Source organism: Vairimorpha necatrix, chromosome 8, assembly GCF_036630325.1.
Source record: "Vairimorpha necatrix chromosome 8, complete sequence".
Lineage (NCBI taxonomy): Eukaryota > Fungi > Microsporidia > Nosematidae > Vairimorpha > Vairimorpha necatrix.
The window spans coordinates 764,234-788,539 of NC_088823.1; the positions used below are offsets into that span (position 1 = coordinate 764,234).

The window sequence follows — 24,306 nt, forward strand, 5'->3', positions numbered from 1 at the left end:
TTAGGGGATATACAAGATTATAGCAAAAGGGACAATAATAAGAGAGTTCTGTTGAGAAGGGATGTAAGAGGCATCGCGTATTTAGAGGAGATTATTTCACGGGTAGGAGGAAGAGAGGATGAAGATATTAGTTTTTGTAAGGTTGAAAAATGTATTATCAAGACTCAAGAAGGCAAGAAAGTTGTTAAAAAAGGGCAGGCTATAGCTCAGGCTTTGTTGAAGAAGACGGAAGATTATATTAATAGTTTGGAAAGAAGAAAGATAATTAGAAGGTCGACATCTGATTGGAGAAATCCCATTAGAGCGATTGAGAAACCGAATGGTGATATAAGATTAGTAAGTAATTTAATTGCTCTTAATGACATTGTAGAGAAGGATCCTTATGAGTTAACTAGGATAAGAGATGTTATTAGAAGTACACAGGGATCTGAATTTTTTACCGTGATAGATCTAAAGGAGGGGTTTTATAGTATTGAGATTGAAGAGAAGGATAGGTTTAAGACGGCTTTTGAGTTTAATAAAAAGGTATACGAGTGGAATTCGATGGTCATGGGGTTTAAAAACTCACCGCAGATATTACAAAGAATAATGAATGGGATTTTTGAAAAATTTATTGGTAAGGGAATCGAAATTTATATGGACGATATTGTGATTCATAGTAAGACAAGAGAGGGTCACGACAAATTGTTGAAAGAGGCTGTGGATATATTAGAGGAGAATAGTATGAAAATTAATTTGGCTAAGGTTCAATTATGTAAACGAGAGGTGATGTTGTTAGGAGTATCAGTTAATGGCAAGGAGATACTGCCATCTGAAATAAAGCAAAATGAAGCGTTAGAATTTCCCAAACCGGAGTGTGTATCAGATGTTAGGAAGTTTCTTGGGCTGGCTGGATGGTTTAGAAATCATATTGATAATTATGCAAAACGTACATTGGCGTTGACGGATTCTCTTAAAGGACGAGGAAGTAATTGGAAATGGACAGAAGAAATGGAAAAAGAATATATTAGTTTAAGGGAAGTGATTAGGGATTTAAAAGGTTTAGCAATTGTTAATTATAATAAGGAATTTTTGTTACGCACGGATGCGAGTAATGTTGGAATGGGTGCTGTTTTAATGCAGGAAGATGATCAAGGTAATTGGGTACCAGTACAGTGGGCATCAAAAAAGTTTACGCCTACGGAAACGAGATATGGAATCAGTGAGAAGGAGATGTATGCAGTCTTTTGGGGAATTAAAAAGTTTGAATATGAACTACGTGGAAGAAGATTTAGGGTAGAAACTGATCATAAGGCATTGATCGAGATTAGAAATAAACCAGCATTTAACAATAATAGAATTAACAGGTGGATTGAAAAGATTCAAGAGTTCGACTTTAGCATTGAATATAGAGAGCCTAGTACCATGGTTGTAGCAGATGCACTGAGTAGGGTACATGAAAATGAGAAAACGCTAATGAATAAGGAGAGAAGTATTAAACAGGCACAGGGTAAATGGGACAAGCATGTTAAAGTTGTTGATGGGAAGGAAATTTGGGTATTTGACTCTGGTAGAGAAGCGGAGATTCCAAAGAAAGAATTGCGTGAAGGTTTAATTGTCAATGCTCATGAAAATTTGGGACATAGAAGTTTAGGATCAGTGTACTATGCAATGAAGTTTGAATTTTATTGGCCGGGTATGAAGAAGGATATCGAGGATGTTTTAAAGAAGTGTGAAGTTTGCCAAATATATAATAGGAAAAAGAGTGGTGGTTGTGATTTTGTTAGTTCAAGATTTTATTTGGAAAAGGTTGCTTTGGATTTGATTGAGTTTAGAGATTTAGGGAAATATGTGTTGGTCGTGATTGATTATTATACTAGGATCGTTTGGGGAAAAGTAATAGAGGACAAACGCGGAAGCTCGGTTGTAGGATTTTTAAAACAGTTGTGTGGATCAGGAATGAAACCGGTAGAAATAATTACTGACAACGGTAAAGAATTTAGTAATGAATATATGAGGAATTGGTGTTCAGAGGGAAATGTATTACATAGGAAAGTAAGCGTAGAAAGTCATAGAAGTAATGGAAGAGTGGAAAGGGTAATAGGAACCATAAGAGAAGGAATATTGAAAGATGATGCTGTGGATTTTGAAGCCAAGGTTAATAGATGTATATGGCGTTATAATAACAGCTATCATGAAGGGTTGAGATGTACACCGTTTGAGGCCTCAAGAGACGAAACGGGCCATGTTATGATCGAGAATGGACCTGAAGGATTTTATAGTAGGAGGTTTGTGGCTCGCAAAAGAGAGAAATTCTATAAAGGTCAGAGAGTTAGGGTAGCGAAGAAAGAGAACTTATCGGGTTGTAGTAAGTATGAGAAAGGAAGGTTTTTAGGATATGGTGTTATCAAGGAAGTTTGCGGAGGTGACTCATACTTAGTTAGTTTGGAAAATGGTAGGATCGTAAAAAATCGGCATTATGATTTAAAAGGTCTGCTTGGGATTAATGAGTTCTAGTATGAGACTACCGTCTTGGAGGGGGGATGTTATATATCCTTATTATTTTTACCCCTCATTATGGAAAATAAACACATAAAATAAAGTCTATTAAAAAAAAATATTAATGGTATAAATGTCGTATAAATATAAGGTGTAAAACAAATAAAATTCGTATAAAAAAGCTATTATTGGGTTTAATTTCTTCAATTTACCTCCACTGCCGTGCACTCAATCTGGTCCCACCACCTTCTAACTACCTCTAATATGTTCTTGAATCCAGATCCTCCTTCGGCGAGTCCCACCCGGCGTTAAAAGGAGATGCTCTTCAGAGTATTTTTTATAATTCATATTATAATGTAAACTTCGGTGCTAGTTGATAGGCCGATGGCATTAACATAATTGATGTGGTATGATTTCACAATTAACCCCAAGTAATGACGTATAGTATTATTTGAACTTTGTTTTTGTACATTAAGCCATATTCATTCGCTTGATATCAAACTTTAAGTAAGTTATTCTGGGTAATTATTCCTATTTCGATTAGTGTTATTTTTTATTTTTCTTGACTAGTACTAATTTACAGCCTTATTAAATTGTAGCTTTATATCAGTGTTGATCATCGTGTCTGACCGAATTTCTGCGTATAATTAGCTATTTTCTTGCACATTGTGGTTTCGTATTGTCTTATATGATCTTAGTCCATACTTCAAGAATAGCTAAAGTGAGATGAATATAACAGCTTCATTATGTCTTCTACTATAATAAAATGATAGCATACGATCACAACTTGTTTAAATGTGATCATCTTTCTAAAGTTAATAATTTTTATTATTGCTTTGATATTACAATGGAATCTAAAGTCTTGAATACAGAATTATCTACAGGAGTAATAAAAATTTTGTTATAAACTAAAATTCGTCAAAGCAAGAAACCAAATTTTCGTTTTTACGAGGTAAAAAGATCTTTTTTGAAGAAAAAATGTGTCCTAGTCGTAATGAAATCAAAAAAAATATGTATATGGTGAAAGATGCAAAATACTGCTAAGTAATGAATACATTGGGCGCAAAATTATATTATATAGATCTCCAATATAAATATGAAAAAATAAGATTGAAAGTTGGTTAAATACTGTGTCTATTCTGTTCAATGAATATTTGCAAAAAATTGTAATAATTGGGTCGACATGAACATGAAGACAGATGTAAAACGAATCAAAAAAAATACGAAGGTATCAAAGCTAAGCGAAATTGAAAGTTTTAGAAGAATAAAATAGAATTACGTCGGTTGACAACCTTTCTCAAATACAATCAGCAAAACTATCTAAATACGAATTATTTGCTAGTGAAAATGGGTTATTTTAATAAGATAAAAATTTTAATTTCATAGTGCTTTCATGGCCACGTTCTACGTAGCACGCAAGATGCAGAAAAGGGCTGAAATGTTTTTTTTAAAAAGTTGTCTTATCAATTAACAACTCCTAAGAATGGCCGATTTACACCACGCTAGATCTTTGGAGATTAACAGAGAAAATCTTGAATCATTACGCGAAAGGAGTCCTTAATATGATTTCTTCTTCTAATAATGTTTCTAGCAGTTTAAACAAACAAATTATCGCCAAATTAATTTATTGTGTTTTCTAAAAAAATTTATTTCGCAATAAATTGCCTAAATCGACCCAGAAATTCACAATTAAAACAAGAAATATAAAAAATATTAGATTTTCTATTAAACAAGTTAGAATGATTTATAAATCGAAATCATTGTTTTTTTAATAAGTGCACACAATTGGATTAACGAAATACATTATAAATTCCGTTTGAAAAACAGAATTTATTTTTAGCAATTTACAATCAGTATATAGTTTTATGTGAGCCTTTTATTCTTTTAAATTGTATTTAGACGAAAAAATACAAGAGGGAAATCCCGAAGAATATTTATCACGACTTTAGGTATAATGTGAAATGTTTTCTTTCTTTGATGGCGGAAACTAGTAAAGAGTTACTATTAAGACTTATTTAAATCATATAATGGTTAAAAAAATATTAAAATAGTCCCGGCCTTCGGACTACAAAAATCTGACAATATCTAATTAATTAGAAAAAAAAACAATACTAGAACAAGGGTCATCATGATTTTTATGAATTTATTTAGAAAACAGAATCAAATTATAAAAATTTTCAACTTAGTGTTTTATATCAATCAAATAAGAGAAGTTCTATTTGTAATTTTTAACCATACATGTGACACCAAAAGAGAATGATGCCTTTTTATAAAAATGAAGGCAAAAATAAATTTAAAAACAAATGTAGTAAATGAGAAATAAATACATTTTTTTCATTAGTTTTGAAGGTATCCTTATAGTGTTGTCTCTACACTCAAAATCACGGAGCATATGAATAATGTGAGAAAAATGTACTAAAATTAAAAAAAATAAACGCTGTTATAATATTAAAAATAAGTTTTGAAAATTTTATCCATCATAATCATGTGGAGATAAAAATCATACAACAAACTGTTTCTTTTTGAAAAAAAAAATTAAAAAATTATAAGATCTTGTAATACTACCGAGAAATGAAATACAATCGTGCCTATTCCAAGAATATGGTTTTAAAATCAAATCATTCAAAGTTTAGTATTTTTGTTAAAAATCCCGAAAAAAGTAAAATAAATATGCAATAGTTATTATGATAGTCTAAATTTCAAAAAATAATAACTTAAATTGTGATCACAAATTAAATGACTACTTTAATGAACAAAAAAATCTATAGTTAATTAGACTCTAATTTTTAGTTAATGAAACATCTTTTCTTTTCTTATGTCTCTATTTCAGTCTTGATATGCTTCTCTTGTAAGTAGAGATGATTAAACTCCCCGTCTCTTGTTTTTTTTTTCATATTTATCAAGAACTTCTGATATTCTATATTTTGAAGAGATACTTTCAAGAGTCCTTTTTAGAACATGAGATTGGATATACGCCTCGTCGAATGTTGGTACATTACACCTTCTTCTGTGCATTTCATGGTATTTGGTAACCACGCCGTCCCATGTTTATACATACGGAATAATATTACACTTTAAGTCATACAACAGTGACATTTTATTGGCAATAATTGCTACGGTGGTTATAATCTTTTCAATTTAAACGTTATTATGTTCAAGTGAATTTAGCTATAAAGTTTATTTTGCACAACTAATAATTTCTATCACCTTTTATTTTCAATCTGCTATATAAAGTCCCCTATAAAAAAATTTTATTTTATGAATCAATTTTAAATCTTATTCAAAAAATTAAAAGCTCAATATATAAAATTTAATAATAACATAGGGGAGTGTATACGAGAATAGATATTGACTCAAACAGATATTTCTTTATTAACTAAACATAAACAAAAATCCGAACAAGAATAGTTGTCTATGTGAGTTATGGACATTAATAACACGTATAAATACCAGGAACAAGGTATCCAATCAATTCTTTAAGCATACATCTAATCTATTGTGTCGAAGAAGACTTTAGAGTCTATTTATTGAAGGATACAATACGATGAAATTGGAAAGGGATGAAAGAATATGTAACTAGAGTTTATGTGAACAACATAAATTTAAATTCAAAGAGAAAGTGGTATTTAGATATGTATTTTAGTAAAACCAGAGCTGAAAGCATTAATATGACACAATTTTTATGTTTGTAAAAAGCAAAATTTCATAAGCGATGCGGTTATTAGGTTTAATAACAATAAATCGAGATAAATTAAACAATAAATATAGTTTATAATAATTTAGCCCAAAAATGTTACTATATATTTGTTCTGTGTGTAATTATAGCATTTAATTGTCTTTACATACAAATAAACGTATCATCTAGCATGTATAAAACTATCGAAATGCTGTGAAGTGTTTATATTGAGTGAATGAATGTTAAAATGTAGTTCTTTGGATGCAGTGATATTAAAGAGATTTGTCATTAAGAGTATGTATAAAAAATAAAAGAACAAAGTGGAAAGATTAATTCACTAATTAATTAAAAAGCAATTGCCTATACGAATTCGTTAAGGTACATCATAATCATGTTTGGTGGCAATTAAAAATTATTAGTAATTTAAAATTTTAAGGATCGATTAATATATTGTACACACTAGATTTAAAATAATACAAAATTATCTGGATTCGAAGTAATAGTTATTAATCTTTTTATATAGATCATAAATACATGGGTCTATATTGCATACGTGGAATATTTTGGTAAATCATAAGTAAAAATCATTGAACTAATGTCCAATCGCCAATACATTAAACATTTCCCATAAATGGGTTAAATGTTTAATATCAATCTTTGATTTTTTTGTATCACTTAGAAAAATTATTTTCATATAAAGTGGTTTCTTGACATTGACCAAAAAATCGTACGATTATTAATATAAAAAAATTCTTTTTACACAATAAAGATGGGTAAAAAATATTATTATAGTGTATTAAACAAAAGAATAAATAGAAAACAATATTCTAATTAATGTAAAAAACGTGCTTTGGCAACAAATTATGTTTTACTAATATCTTTTTTTACTACGGAAAAAAATTTGATATATATGTTCAAAAGGAATATTTCCCAATGTTCAGAATTATTAATTTATTCTAAACGAATGCATACGACAAATGATTCGCAAAAGCTCATTTTAATTGAAGTATATACAGTCACATTAATATATAATGGTAGAAATGTCCTGTTCTGTTTTGTTAAACCATGTTAGTGACGATTTTTATTATAACGGTCGTAGACATATAACCAATGGATGCAACAATCAGCGATCGTATAGCATTGATTCTCATGTGTTAATGTTTGCTGTTTGTATTTGGGCTACTTTCTTGTTTAGCCATGCAGAGCAACAATAAGTCTAATAATTTCAATGATAAAAATATTTATACGGATACGGCAAGTCATTTGGTAAGAAATAATGCAGTATAAATATTAGTTATAAAAAACATCAGTTTAATCGAAAGGTTATTTTCAAGCCGATGTTTAAATGTGGTTTGATGTTTTCTGTGATAAATATTTTTGTTGAAACGTTTAATTCAACTATTAAATAAGATCAGATTGAAACAGCATGGTCAATGAATAAAATCTTATTATTTTTTTATTCATTTCCTTAAGCATTGCAAGGATTAAAATAAATGGAATGGAAATAATCATTGAAACCATAATATTCAAGTATCTATATTCTATTATTTTCGTGAAGGTGACGTATAATATATAAATGACAATTAACGACATTCATGTTCCTTTGATCGTACAAAGTGTCTTAATTTACATATGTAAATGTTTTCGTTGTTTAAATACATGCTCTATCATTTATATCTTAATACTGTATAAATTATAAATAACATATTTATATCAATATATAAATGCTTGTTTTAATTATGATTGATCTTTAGCGCTCGTATCTAAACAAAATCATATAAAAGTGTCGATAATACTCTTTTATAAAATTATTTTCATTGAATAATATTTGTATTGATACTAGTATCGCTTTAAATGTATTTTTAAAACTAATAAACATAAAAAATGTAAAACAATAAAAATAAATTCTATAAATTTTATACTCTATAAAAATAAGCATTCGTTGTATTATCTTCAATAATAAATAATGAAATCTAAACGTATTTAAAGCAAACCTTTCTCTTTTCTTATTTTCCGACTGAATTTTATATATATATATATATATATATAAATATATATATTTCAAAGTCATTAAAGTATAAATTTAGTTTGAATTTTTTGAAAAAAATTTCAGATATGTTCAAATTTAATGCTTAAGCTTTATTTGTACAATCTTGATTAACTATTTAAAATATATTCATATATATTTATATAAATGGTTTATCAAAATTGATTATGACTCATCTAATCTTTAAATAAAAAGTTATTAAAATATGGTTCAAAAAAAGTTTCAAAAAGAACTAAGTGAATAAGTCAACATCAACCATTTTAAATACATGAAAATATTCACGAAACTAAATGGCAGAAAATTAAAACAAATTATTATTGGTTTACAGCAACATTATGATAAAATTTTGTGAAGAACGCGACACAAATAATCAGGAAAATAACAAATAAACAACTTCCAAAAAATATGTCAAATATTTACCAACTTAAGAACAACAACAAAAAACCAATTATAAATAAACCAAAATTGAAGGAAATATTTATGTTTGAACATTTTTATCTCAATTCTATACGTCTGTATTATTTTGTAATTTGTTTCTCAGATAAAAATATGCATTTACTACAAATGGTTGTGTTACCGGCCGTGTTACACACGCCAAAAATCAGACTGAAACTGAAAGAAGAAACAGTTGATAATGATCTGAAACCAACTGGTTTCAGACCCGAAACTAAAACTATTTAAAAATCTTAAATAGGGAAAACATTCCAAATAAATATTGTTCTAGTTCTAATATAAGGCCTTATTCAATAATTAGCTCTCCTTCTGGTAACAGGTTATATTTTTAGCTAACTATATTTATCTATCAAAACGTTTTATAATGGACTATTTTTAAAAGTATACTAGATATATGAATCATGAAAATGCAATTTCAAAAAAAAGATCTATATCAATTATTTATATTATCTTTTATAAATCTTATAATACATTTATTTACATCTGAAACATATTATCAAAAATTAAAATTTTAAAGTATTTATAAAATTTATAAAATAATCGTGATTTTATATTTTAAGAAAAAATGATTGTAAATTTGTTACAGTTAGACCATTTAAAATTTTTGAAATATGATATTGTACACTACAACTTTATGTTTGTTTTATTCACGCCCCTGTCAAAAATCCCAGTTCATTAATTAACGTCAAAGATCTCAATTAGTTACGTTTGGATGGATATTTTCATTCTTATTATACGTTTTCAAGACAACAATCTTTCTAGCATCTTTTAATTATATTTTTTATAAAGAATTTAATTTTTTTTAAAATTTTGCAGATTAAAAATAATCTTTTTTATATTAATTTTATCTCATACACAACAAAATTTCAAAAGTTCTAATAGAATAATTTTAAAATGGAAAATAACATGATCTTTATTAAAAACGTTTTTCATCTTTTTCTATTTAATGAAAAAAATTTAATAACCCCATGTGGATTGTCTTTTTTCATGTTGTTGCTAAATTATGTACTGACAATATATTTGTAGTTCCAAACTATAATAATGCAAATGTTTACATTTCATTAAAACATAGTGATTTACCAGGAACTTATATCATTACTGAGTTAATAAATGAAGATACTGTTAGTGGATGCGTAAAAACTTATAATCATAGATCGAAATCAGTGGGGCAAACTATACCACATTATTTCAAATCAATTACTTCAGAAGAAACAAATAGTTTAGAACAATTTTTAAATGGTCATAAAATTTGTAACACCAATGATAATGAGAAAGTTGAATCGTTCTTAAAAAGTGACTATGTAGCAGTAGCAAAAATTCCATTATTTAAAAATAAAATATATTTTATTGATGTGATGAAATCAAAGAATCTATCAACCGTCGATATTTACTCTACAAGTAAAAAACTCACCTTTAATGAATTAAGTAATTTTTATACCGTAGAATTGTCCGCTCGATATTATTTTATGTCAGATAATGTATCTTCACCTATTCCTTCGTTATATAAAAATGGATTACTAAGATTTTCTAATTGCCCAAATATAAACAATGATTTAAAAAACAACAATGAAAGGTTAAGATATCAGAAATCCGGAGAATGCACAATACATGAAAATCAACGGATCAATAACAATTACCTTAAAAGTCAAGAAATTTCAGAAACTAATATTCAAAAATGCAAAAGAATTATATCGGATCGAACATTACTATTCGCAACGAATTTTTCGAAAAAAATAAAAAAAACATTCAATTTCTAATTGAGAATATTATCGCAACTTTAATTATTACAATAAAGTTTTTAATTAAATTTATTTTTTTAATGATGATAAATTATAAAAGTTTTTTTGTATCAATGATGGATTGAACAACATTTTCTATCCATAATCGTTAGAGCTAGCTCTCTACAGTTGTTCGTTACTATGGAAAATATTTATGTTCTTACGTACAAATGTTTTAATGGTCTACTTTTGCTTTTGTCTACCAAGTCTCTACATATATCTGACCAACTATTTACTTAATTAACACCCTGATCGTATCTTCTTTATTAGTTGAAACAGACTCTGCAGTCTTTTTCAAATAGATTTGGTGCATACTTTCTCAATTTCTAGTTTTCAGTTTCTTGTTGTACTTTTTTGCTATTTGGTCTCCGTTTCATCCCATTTAAATACATATGTCTACTTTTGAACATAATTTATGTATTTGGTTCAGGCCATAATCTACAGATTAGCTTTTAGCTTTTCATTTTCGACTTAAATAAGTCCAATCTGATAGTGCCCAACTGCCAAATTGATGTTTTTCTTGGAATAATGTTTTTTATTTAGATCTTAATTGAAGAGGCATAAGTTTTAAGACATTAAATCATAAATGTTCCATTAGTAAATATATCTAATTATATAAAATTACACACATCTATAACATATCTCGCTTTAATAGTTATTTTATATTTTTATAATCTATAAGCTTTTAAATAACAAATGATTAAGATTTGGAAAATTAAATTATTAGAATATTTGTCATTTAGACCTGTATTTATATTATCCTTTTCCATATAACTAATTTATCATAAATAATGAAATAAAAAAAAAGTTTTCTGATATATATATATGGAATGATTATCTGATTAAAAAAAAGAAAGGTGCGCAAGTTTTAGATTTAATATGCAAGCTGAAAAAACTAAATAAAATATTTTCTATTGTATGTAAAATTATTTAGTGTATCATAGTAATCTAATGTATGCAAGTAGATAAATAATAAATTTTTTTTTACGTTCTCTAAATCTTTTTAATTTTAATGTTGAAATATAATAAAACTTCAAAAAAGAGGTGGAAAATATATTTTTATATTTGTAATGCCATGAAATGTATGTTAAATTTGTTTAGAATATTCCTGAAGCATAAGGTTTCGAATGTTACAGAAATACACGAAAAGTTTGAAGTTGAAACTGTATTAAATTTTATTGAATTCTAACTTGGATTTAAGAATTGTGTGTATAAATTATAAAGCACGAAATAATTATAGAGTAAATTATGGATCATTTTCAAAATACGTCCATCTAAATAGAATATGTGAAGAGTTGAAGTTTCGCAACTCTTAAGAACAAGATATTTAACAAATACATCGCAAGTTAACGCACATCCTAGCAAGTTGCTATTATAACCGTCTAAAAGTAAACTGTTAGTTGTTTAACACATAAATTGTTTTGTAATATCAATATGTTGCAAAGCTCTTAATCATAGAATGGTTTCATACTAGGCTGTAGATGATAATGCCAAATATTGAGATTAACGAAACAAAGTTTAAAATAAAAAATTTATATATGTAGAGAGTAGAATGTATTTGAAGTGTTTATTTTTAAGAAAATTTATCTATTCTATAGTATTATAAACCTCTTAGAATAAAATTTAAATAATCATCAAATTATTGAAAATTTTATGATCTATAGAGTTAAAGTTATATTGATTTTTAAATATTTATACTATAAAAAACACAAATGCAATATTGAATATAATTATCTCGTCAATTATTAATGATGTATCATACTTAAACTATTACTTTTCAAATTATGAAATTTTTAGTATTCATACGTGACTTTCTTTAATGTATATAAATATTGCTAGTTTATAACTTTTTGCATTTCATATAATTATAATATAATGAGAGAATAGTATTTTGTAGACTTACCTATTAGTTTACTTATTTAAGACGGTTTTATATATTATGATAGACTTTTTTCAACATACTAAATTTTATAATTTATATTATGTAAATTTTTTTTGTAATGTTATATATCAAAATACACATTCTTAAAATTACATCTAATTTTTGAAATAATTGACTATTAAAAATAATGATATTTTTTAGTCTGTTTCTTTTCATAAAGAATTTTCTCCTAGATTTTACATTACATTGTGTGTCAAACGTTTTAATTTGTTAACTTATGTCAAAACTCTCACTTCGAGGAAATTTATGTCACAATAAATCATTATTGATTTTCATGACTAATCTATTTTAGACTAATGATAAAAAACATTTTGTTACTTTTTTATCTCGTAAGAATTATTTGTAATGGGGTTGAATTTATTATGATTAGTGATTATATATAAAATTTGTAATTTTTATTTTGAAAGTTATTATTTTTGGTTTAAATCTTTAATCATATAATTTTTTTTTATTGTATCTAATTGATGATCAAATATATTAAAAAGTTTTAATTAAATTTATTTAATAAAATGACATAAGATTTTTTTTATAGTTTCTTTAAAGTTAAAAATAACACTAGTTTTAGAAGAAAAAATCTAAATTTTTTAGCTATTTAAAGAAAAAAAATTAAATAGCCCCATGTTATTTTTCAATTTTCTTATTGTTGAAATATTTAGCACGCACAATATATTTGTAGTACCGGATAATGATAATGCTAATGTTTATATAACATTAAAACAGAAAGATTTGCCTGGAAGTTATATAATTCGCGAACTAAATGAAGAAAATTGTGTAAACGAATCCGTAAAAACCAATAACCAAAGATTAAATACAGAAGATAAAACCAAACTACATTATTTCAATCCAATAACATTAGAAGAAAGAAGAGTCCTAGAACATATTTTGAATTGTTATAAAACGCTAAACTTTAAAGATAGAAAAAAAGTTGAAATGTTCCTAAAAGGAGATGTCTTAGCGGTAGCAAAAATTCAAACTTATATAAATTATTCTATTGGTGTGATGAAATCAAAAAATTTTGTTACTGTTGACAAATATTTGAACAGTAAAAAATTTAAATTAGACAAATTTCCTAAAATCTACTCATTAGAATTTTATGTTTCTTATGATTCCAAAGAAAATCAAATGGCACATTTTATTCCTTGTTTTTATAAAAATGCACTGTTAAAAAATCAACAATCAGAATTGCAAAATAGGGTTCACGGAAGAAGTGAAGAATATCTAAATGAAAGATCATATGTTAAAAATTTAAAAAATACAACGATTGATACAATAATTTCAGAAATAGACAATAGTTTTAAATATCAAACGCCCGAGGAATACCATAAAAATAGACATGAAGTTAATTCTAATACACGAGAAACCCATGAGGAAGTTAGAACAGCACCCATAAACAGAAGTAGATTGAATGGCTTATTTTCATCAGTTCAAAATCTCTTAAATATAGGAAATTCTAGCAATCAAAATGATACTAACAGAAGAAATAGAAGAAATTCATTAAATTCACCTTTAAATCGTGGTTCTAGGTTCTGATAACAAAAAAGCTTTATTTATAAATTGAATATTTATATTGAAATAATTATCAAACAAAAATTATTAATAAGTAAATGTCTCTATAATCGGCATTTTAATCGAGATTTGAAAGTGAAAAATTGACTTAAGTAGACTTAATATAAACAGCCTTGGTTATTTCGAATTAGTATGCAATTATTAAATAAAGCTATTTTTTAACAAATTTAGTGCATTAAAGGGCATATGTTTTTGTCTTTGCAAAAGCATTAAACAATTTATCATATAAATTTTATATTTCTGAATATATAGCGACATGTTGTCATTTGTAATAATTTTGTATATTCCTGTGTTTTCCATATCAACTAAATAATAATAAAAGTTTTAAGCTATAGATATTTTTTTTTAAAGTTATATTAAAAGAAAACAAGTTAATATTTTGTTGCAAAAAAAGTGGATTTAAAATTCATAAATGAGCATTTTGAAAAAAAAAAACAAATTGTTAAAAGCATGTATTAATTTTGGTATCATTTATAAAAACACACTGTTATCTGAAGAAGATATCGCAAGCTGCTGATGTCGTAGCATTTACTTTGAACCAATTAAGTTCTTAACTGGCGAGTGGATCAGACGTGTTAATTTTTTTTAATCCTGCTGAACGTAGGTTACAAACATTCCTGTGTGTTGTTCTAATCCTAAGAGATATTTTTCTCCTACAAGCAAGGCCTTTATGGTATTCTGACGGGGTCTAAATTTATTAGCTGTTGGAGTTTTTAATTGCTGGTGGCTTTTTTTTAATAACAATAAAAGTTTTTTAGTTTTTTTTAGCAAGGCCTTTATGATATTTTGGCGTTTATCACAAGTTATTAGCTGTTAGGGTTTTTATTTCTGTAAAAGGTTTTTTTAATATCAATTAAAGTTTTTAGTTTTTTACTAAGATTTTATTATTATCAAAATATAAAAAACAAGAGGTTAAGATGTCAGAAATCCGAAGAATTTACAATAGAAGAAAAATCAACAAATAAATGGCAATAAGCTTGAAACTCAGAATTACATAAAATATTCTTTGGAAATTCAAGAAAATTCTATCAGATCAAATATTACTAATCGCAACAAATATTTCGGTAAGAATGAAAAAACATTTATTTCTAATTGAAATATTGTAGCAACTTTTAATTATTACAATATAGTCATTTTTAAATTTTTTTTCGGTTAAATTGCGATGTTACCCCCCCCCCCCACCCCTAAAAAAATAAAAAAAAAAGGGGAAAAAATAAAAAAAAGGGGAAAAATAAAAAAAGGGGAAAAAATAAAAAAAGGGGAAAAAATAAAAAAAGGGGAAAAAATAAAAAAAAGGGGAAACAAACTTTATTCAAGTAATTCAAAATCAAATTCGGGCGCTAAATCATAATTTAAAAATAATATATTATCAATCTCAAAGAAGCATAACATTCTTTCAAGTAGTGATTCTCTATAAATTAACTTAAAACGAGCTATATAAAGTTTTCGAATGAGATTAGTAAAGAATTATGGCTTGTTCCTTCTTTGCGCAATTCCCTTTTAATTACAGACCACATTCCCTCAATTGTTTGGGTGTGGGCGCCTGTTATTGGATTTACAAAATTTTGGCTATGATTTACAGTTAAATGTAAATAGTTATAATTCGGACATAGTTCCGAAAACCCTTCATAACCCCGCCAACAATCAGTAATAATTGTAGACCCAGGTGCGATTTTTCGTTTTATTAAATCGACAAGAGTAGCTCTTGATCGATTTTCAACAATTTCGAAAATAAAAGAATTGCTGTCTCCTCGTACAACTCCACCAACGGCCCAAACTTGGGATCGAAGGATTCTACCGTTATGGTTTTTACTTTTAACAAGCAATGTCTCGTCTATTTCAACTACGCAATTTAAACCTCCTATGGTTTTGTTTTGAAGGTAGTTGAAATAGGATAAGAATACAGCGTTATTAAAACGCGTAAACCAGCGAGATACGGTACTACTATCTATATCCAATTCGATAGTAGCCGAAACATTGCTTACACCTTTAACCCATTCACACAGCAAAATTAAAAGATCTTCGATATCTAATCTAGAACTTTTAAAAATGCTTTCTTTGTAAACTAGCGTATGCACACCCGTTCTGAGAACGGGTTGTTTGTGTTTGCATGGGTACATGTTTTAATTTTATCACATTATATTTATTCTTTAAAAAAATGGCATAGTTTTTGTACGCTCACGGCGCATTTTATCATCTTTTATCTCATCCTTATTGGAAGAAAAATGGCATAGTGCTTGTACGCTCACGGCGCATTTCTTCATCTCTTGGCTCTTATGGGCCAATTAGTTCACGTAGAACTACATTTTTGACATTGCCCCTGTTTCCCCCCAACTTGACTCTCAAGTTTTCACTCTTCTTCACTCTTGACAAAGCTACGTATAATTGACCATGAGAAAATACATCCTCAGGCAAATACACTCCCACTTTGTCAAAAGACTGTCCCTGTGCTTTATGTATTGTCATCGCATATGACAATACCACAGGAAACTGTCTTCTTTTAAGTACAAACGGAAGAAGAGTGTCACTTGGCATCATGTCTATCTTTGGTATAACAGCAAGGGTGCCCCTTCCCCTTCCTGTTATTATTTCACCTAAGATGTAATTATCTTTAAGACCTTTTATCTTCAATCTGGTCCCATTTAATAATCCATTCTTAGGATCAATATTGCGTAACAACATCACTATTGCCCCTATCTTCAATACTAACTTATGTGGAGGAAGTCCTGATGGCTGTTGCATGTTCAAGAACTCAAGAGGAAATCTCAGTTGTTCTTCGATATCCTCTGATTCTATAGCATCAGAACTCACATATACCCTCGAAGGTCCTTTGAGAAGGTTTAACACTTTGGCATTCAATTCATTTGCATGTTCATTTTTGCTCGTTAAGATAATCTTATCAAACAAAGAATCATCACCTGCTTCAATTTTGATTGTTCCAAAAATGCTATCGACTATGTCCCCTTCTTCAAGATATTCTTTGGGTATCTCCACACATCCTTTACTATCTCTAGTACGCCCCTCACCTATATCTAACAACCACTTATTAAACTCCAATTGATTATAAGATCTCATGTTCGTTTCAAGCTTTAGTACACAGACATGTACCCAAAGTCTTGAACTAATTAATGAGTTCTCGATGATATCATTTGGAGTACCCTTCATTACAATGGTTGATGTCTGTCTAAAGTCACCACCCAACAATAAGGTCTTCCCTCCAAAGATATCATTATTATTACAGAGTCTTTTAAGCACCTCATCTATTGCGTCCAATGCATGTTTTGACATCATCGAAACTTCATCTATCAGCAATAATGAGGCCTTTATTATTCTCTCTGCTTCTGGAGTATTTTGCTTTAGTCTAGATACGCTGGTCTCTGTCAAAGGAACAGGAAGTTTCATACAACTATGCATTGTTCTTCCATCCTTTAATAAATCTGCAGCAATACCTGTGGTTGCCATCTGTATTGAAGATTTTTTACTCTTACTTAGATACTCGATCAGGACATTATATAAATATGTCTTTCCTGATCCAGCTGGTCCATCTAAAAAGAATAAATTGCCTCTTTTATCTATATTATCTGTAATTATATCAAAGGCATTTCTCTGGTTTTCATTCAAAGAGGATATCATCTGATCTAGATCTTGTTCATTATCAAAGACGGCTCTTTCATTCTTGATATAGTTAATCGGCTCATCTAAACCCAGAGCATTTAAGCTCCATCCATGAGCATTAACTATATCTTTTAATCTACTTAATATTTCGTCTCTACTATTCTGATCTAGATCTTCAGACATATCTCCAAGATACTTCTCAAAGAGTTCTTTGGTATTTTTAGGCTTATTGAAAGCACAAATATATCCAAACAATGCTCTTATTATTGATGGGGACTCGGTTGATACAGCCTCATCCAAAGCCCTTTCCCATTCTTTATCATCTTGAAGAAGTCCTCTTTCTTCCACCGCCTCTGCGAAAGAACTGTAAACTACACCATTTACAGTTCTCAAATCCTCATATGACTTAACCCCCTTTACATTGATCAATAGAACTCTGAGGCTAAATCTTTCCTTCTCTATTGGAGATACAGAATAAAGTCTAGTAATTATCTTACTATACTTATTCTTTCTCCTAATCCATTCTCCCCTTTTATATGTATAGTGATAGGGTATCTCACTATACGAAAATCGATGTGCTCCTTCATCAACTTCATTCAATTTGAAGTAGGCTAAAAGAGGAGTCTGTCTAAGATCGGACAATCTAACGGCTTCCTCTTCTCTGCCTTCTTCGAAAGTGATCAATTGTTCTTGTGGAAGATGCACAGGAAGTCTATGGATCTTATGAGATCTTCCATGCATCTTGTATTCCATTAATCTCCAGGTAGCCTCTGGTGCTGAGACATATCTGGAATTCACAAAATGATCAATTTCATTGTTGTCAGTTATTCTCATTTCAGCACAATCAAATCCCTTGTAAATATACTTAAAAATATACTTTACTGACTTGATAGAAGTACAAACTTCTACATTGATATGACAATTGTATTTTTCAAGTAGATAAGCATTATAAGGGACCACGTTAGCATTAGTAACAATGTTGCCCCTTACATTGTACTCGGCCCCTCTAGATCGTCTGTACTCAGGATATCCGTCTTTATCGATCCTTGTTTCAGTATTATGTTCCTTAGGATATTCCTTAGTGCAGAGACCATTTTCCATACATGGACTTGTCAAGTTACTTAGTCCACATGGTCCATGAATCATATGTTTTGTTACACAGGTGTGTAACACTTCATTTTCCATGGGCGATGGTATTTCTGCACTTACAAACTTATCTATCATATTTTCATCCCGAATCTTGTCCTTTAACATTATCAATATATGTGCATGAGGAAGTCCACGTTTTTGAAACTCAATAGAATAGACATGAGCCACGACTTCCCCAAACACTCTTCCTGCCAAAATCTCTTCCATCATACTTTTCAACTTTAAGTTAAAGACCTTTGCTACCAAATCTGGTCTATCAACTGCTGTCTGTCCCTCAAATAGATTCTCATTAATCTCCTTCCATTTGGGATTGCAAGTCATAGTTATAAAAAGATCGGGCTTGCCGAAATTTCTTACAATTGACATTGCATCATGGTATCTCTCTCTCATATTTCTTGGAGATCCTTGAAAACTTGATGGTAAGATCACGGGCTTGGCAGAACTTTCTGACCCATTATTTACATAATCTACCAAACCTTTGTAAAGATCTACCCTCAACTTCTTTTGATTTAATTTTATGAAGTTTAAATTATTTGCTTCTACTTGTAGATATGAATCTACAATCCATTGTTGAAACAACTTTCCTCCATAAAGCAAAGGGTTGAATCTATCTTTTCTTATGGATATCTGTGCTACTTTGTATTGTAACAAAGATATCTTCTGTGCCTCTCCTAGATAAGACTCCAGCCTCAAATTTGCATTCCATCCAGCTTCGCCATGTGGATAGAACAAAGTATATGTCATTGGATCTAAATGTGGACTTAAAATATCCAAGTGTAAATTATCAGAATTAAAACCCTTGCTATATACTTTAATGTCCCTCTCAAATGGGGGTTCTCCATTTGGATCAGTGAAAATCATTGCGATTTCACTTGTAGAGGGAGCATTATATCTTCTCTGATCTCTATCTAAATTCTTATTAAAGACCATAGAAATGTCTTTAACTTCTTTCCCCACTTCCTTTTGCTCCTTTATTATTTCAGACATATTTTTATACGCATTGGAATATGGATTGGCTGATCTTATAAATCCATCTAATTTGCTCATGATATATATATCACAATTTCTATTAGATGGATTCGTCATTCTTTGTGAGTTTGCCATATCACTATCCACTACATATAATTGGGCATATTTCTTTGGTGTATTAGATTCCATATTATTTACATTATAAGTGTTATGATACACTTGTCCATGTATTTTGAATACATATGGACCATTAGACACAGTTTCTATTTGAGCACCAAGAGAAGCAAAAGAAAGAGCAGCATTGTAAGATCTAATATTTTCTTTGAAGTTCTTTCCATCTTTATCTTTTCCAATGAATAAATTCTTAATCTCATTTGGGAAGTTTCTAGTTCTTTGTAATTTGACTTTCCCAAAATGACAGCAGCTTTTGTATAATCCATTACTGCTTGCTTCTCCAGCAAAATGTAATGCACCACAAAAGGCACATTCTTCTTTCAGATCTCCACAATAATGTTCGGCGTGGTTTCTGCTAGTAATTCTGCAAGCTAGATCTAGTTTTTCTGTCAAAGTTTGCATTGTTGTGTTATCTGTTAATCTAGCTGTTTTTTCTGTGCTGTTTGTTGGATTAAGAATTGTTTTGTTTTCGCCAGAGAAACTGAATATGAAATTCCTTTTTTTTGTTTCTCTGACATTTGTTTTTTTATTTTTTGTGTTATGTACAGAGGCATTGGCCCCATAGAAAATAACATTGTCATTTTCAGTATTACTACATATCTCCTGAGAGATAGTGATAGTTGCTTTTGGTTGTTCACTAAAATCGCAATTTGTTTGATTTTTCGTAAACATAATGGGGGTAAAGAAAAAAAAAAGTATTTATAGTTTTTAAAATTAAAATTCCATTTTGGGAAAGAAGAAAACAAAAATGAGAAAATGATTTTTTATAAATAGCTTTGATATTAGTCTAAATATTAATTAATTGAGTTTGTTATTCAGTTGATAAATTTCTAATGTTTGTAAATCAACTTTATTATGTTTGTTTCTTGTTTTGATTTTTGAATTTCCATTTCTGGTAGGAAGAATTAAAAAGGAGCAAATGTGATTTTTAGAAGTTAAGTATTATTATTGAATCAACATAGCAGTGGTAAAGTTAATTCAGTAACAAATTTTAATCCAATTGAGTTAATTTCACACATTAGTAACAAATTTTTTCTACATTTTGTTTCATATTGTTTTTGTTTTCTTTTTCTAAAAGGAAGAAATTATAAAGGAGAAAATCATATTTCTAATAATTTCAAAAATGATTTATATACAAAATATAAATAATGTATCTGGTCTAAAATTGTCTATAAAATACAGTGAAAGCATTTAATTTTGTTTTAAAACAAAAATTTTACCATTTTAAATTTTCTCTTTTTTTGAGTTTTAGGGGTAAAAAATTAAATAAAATTCTTTTATATATATGATGTTACCTTTGTTTGAGCATTTTCTCCCATTTCGTCGTAAGTAACAACGATATTTGTATAATTATTTCTAATTTTGGTCATGGGTGTCATGCACTTATTGCACATTGGCACCTTTAATATATTTTTTTCAAGAAGAAATAAAAATAATTCCTCTTTTTTATATATTAATTTTCTAAAATTTTTTATTTTCCCTCTTTTTTTTATTTTTTCCCCCTTTTTTTATTTTTCCCCTTTTTTTTATTTTTTCCCTTTTTTTTATTTTTTCCCCTTTTTTTTTATTTTTTTAGGGGTGGGGGGGGGGTAACATCGCAATTTAACCTTTTTTTCAAATATGGTGAATTTAAAGAGATTTTTTTTGTTCTATAGATATGTTGATTCAGATTTTCTATGCATATGAGTTAATTTAAGCATTCTACGGTCGTTAGTTACTATGGAAATTTCTAAATTCGTACGCACCAAAGTTTTAATAGTCTGATTTTGCTTTTGTCTCCCAAGCCTCCACTTATATCTGACCAACTATTTACTCCCCATAAACCTTATCGTATGGGCTTTTAATAAAAGAAAATACTCTTAAATTTTTTAATTTAAATAAATTTGGCGTATACTCTCGCAATTAAATTGTTTCAGTTTTTTTTATTGTGTATTTTGTTTTTTTTCGGTCACCGTTTGTTTGCATTTGTTGAGAATATAGATTTAATAAATTTGACCCTTAACTTACAATTTGTTTTTAACATGGTGGAGAATAAAATTATTGAACCCAAACAAAAACAAAAGAAGGGATCGTAAGAACCGTCGAAGCATGAGACGTAAAAAAATGCAGTCTAGGTTAGAAAGGGGATGGTTGGTTGTACAGAAGAGAAGGTGATGGCTTGCATCAGTCGAGGGACCCGGATAGGTGAAGACGTAAAGTAGCTATAAAGAGCTATGGAGAAACAGTATTGACTGTAATAAGATCTGGCATAAGAGTTGTCGAGATTGAGTGTAGGGGTAATCCCACTATTCACATTAAAGCTATCGTGGTAAGATAGTTGAACCAATAGTGTTCAAAAATCCAGAGAGATTAAAAAGAGAAGAAAATCAAAAAGAAACTGTGTTATAGTCGAAGAATGAGATAGACGGAAAAAATTCGATTTCATTGTTGGGAAGACATGTGTAAAGAATAATTACATGCCCATAGACTACATGTATTAAAACAGGGGAAAAAAGTTCCTCGAAGACCAATACTAGAGGTGATTGTAAGACGCGGTAGAGTAAGCGCAGCCCATGGTCAGTTAACATAAAAATGCACTTTTATTTTGAGAGCCCAGTAGGCGTAGGAAGTATTAAAGATAATTTCATCGCCCAATTCTGAATTTAGCGCGGGGATGTTGAGAATATAGATTTAATAAATTTAACCCTTAACTTACAATTGTCTTTAACAAATAGAATGTAAGTTAATTGCTTATTTTTTTAAAATCTCATCTATTCAACAGTATTGTTGAGAATATCTATTTAATAAATTTAACCCTTAACTTACAATTATCATTAACATGGTGGAGAATAAAATTATTGAACCCAAACAAAAAATAAAAGAAGAGGTCGTAAGTTACGTCATCGCATGAGACGTAAAAAAATACAGTTTAGGTTAGAATGGTGTTGATTGGTTGTCTAACAGAAGAAAGGGGATGGCTTGCATCAGTCGAGGGACCCGGATAGGTGAAGACGTAGAGTAGTTATGAAGGGCTATGGAGAAACAGTATTGACTGGATTAAGATCTGGCATGAGAGATGCACAGATTTGTGTAGTGGTAATCTCACCATTCACATTAAAGCCATCGTGGCAAGATAACCGAACAACAAGTGGTAAAAAATCCAGTGAGATTACAAAGAGAAGAAAATAAAAAAAAAACTGTGTTGTAGTTGAAGAATGAGTAAGATGGTTAAATCCGAATTCATTGTTGGGAAGACATGTGTATAAAAAAATCCCATGCCCATTGACTTTATGTATTATAACTTGGAAAGAAAGTACAGCAAAGACCAGTACTAGAAGGGATAGTAAGACGCGGTAGAGTAAAGCGCAGCCCATGGCCAGTTAACATAGAAATGCTCTTTTATTTTGAGAGTCAAGTAGTAGGCGTAGGAAGTAGTAAAGATGATTACATCACCCAGTACTAAATTTAGCGCGGGGATGTTGAAATATTTATTAATAAATTTTGCCCTTAACTTCCATTTTTTTAACAAGTATTATAAAACACTTATCATAAAATTCCAATAATCACTAAAAGCATGACAATTCTATGATCTATAGAGTTAAAGTTATATTGCTTGCAGAATATTATTACTATAAAAACACCAATGCAATATTAAGTATATTTATCTCGTCAATTATCAATAATATATACACTGATCTATTACTTTTTATTGACAAAGTAGTTTTAGTAGCGTAAAGTTTTAAATGTATATAAACGATCGCTAGTTTTTGTATCTTGCATTTCATATTGAAAGAAATATTGAGGTTTTTTTATTTCGTAGAGTTACCTAAAACATAAATTGTTAAGGAAGTATTCGGTTTTTTTATATGTATATTATAATTCTCAGATTTAAATTAAAATTCTTTTCTTTTGTATTGAAATATAATCTACAGATTCTGAAAATTATATCTCATTTTTAAAATAATTGACTTTAAAAAATATTGATAAAATTATGTTTCACTTTCTTATCCAAAGAAATATTTTTATCTTGAGATTTTTCATTGCATTATGTGTCAAACGTTTTAATTAGTTGGCTTCTGTCAAAACTTTCACTTAAAGACTTTTATGTCAGAAATAAATCATTTATGGTTTTTATGATTAATACATTTGAGAGTAATGATGGGAATTTTTCGTACGCTTTTTCTTTTTCTTAGAAACATTTGTATATAAGTTGAATATTTTGTGATTTATATAAAATTTGTAGTATTTAAATTTGTTTTTATATAAAAAGTAGTTATTTTTTCGTATATTTATTTAATAATATAATTTTTTATTGTATCTATCTAATTAATGATGAAATAAATTAAATGTCAAAATTGAATTTATAATATGATTAACATAATATTTTTCTTTTATAGTTTTTTTAAAATGAAAGATTACAACAATCATAAAAAAATGTTTTGCATTTTTTAGCTATTTAAAAAAATTATACAATAGCCCC

At 28.6% G+C, this 24,306-nt stretch overlaps 2 protein-coding genes across 2 annotated transcripts; both read left to right on the top strand.

Moving 5' to 3' along the window:
- Nucleotides 1-9,622: 9,622 nt before the first annotated feature.
- On the top strand, nt 9,623-10,411 carry VNE69_08113 (putative SP-containing protein; the record flags this gene model as incomplete). Its single annotated transcript, XM_065474430.1, has 1 exon — nt 9,623-10,411. The coding sequence occupies one exon, from the start codon at nt 9,623-9,625 to the stop codon at nt 10,409-10,411; it is 789 nt and encodes a 262-aa protein (XP_065330502.1).
- Nucleotides 10,412-12,992: 2,581 nt separating this feature from the next.
- On the top strand, nt 12,993-13,904 carry VNE69_08114 (uncharacterized protein; the record flags this gene model as incomplete). The annotated part of the gene is made up of 1 exon (XM_065474431.1): nt 12,993-13,904. One exon carries the CDS (start codon nt 12,993-12,995, stop codon nt 13,902-13,904), a length of 912 nt encoding a protein of 303 aa, XP_065330503.1.
- Between the last annotated feature and the right edge of the window lie 10,402 nt (nt 13,905-24,306).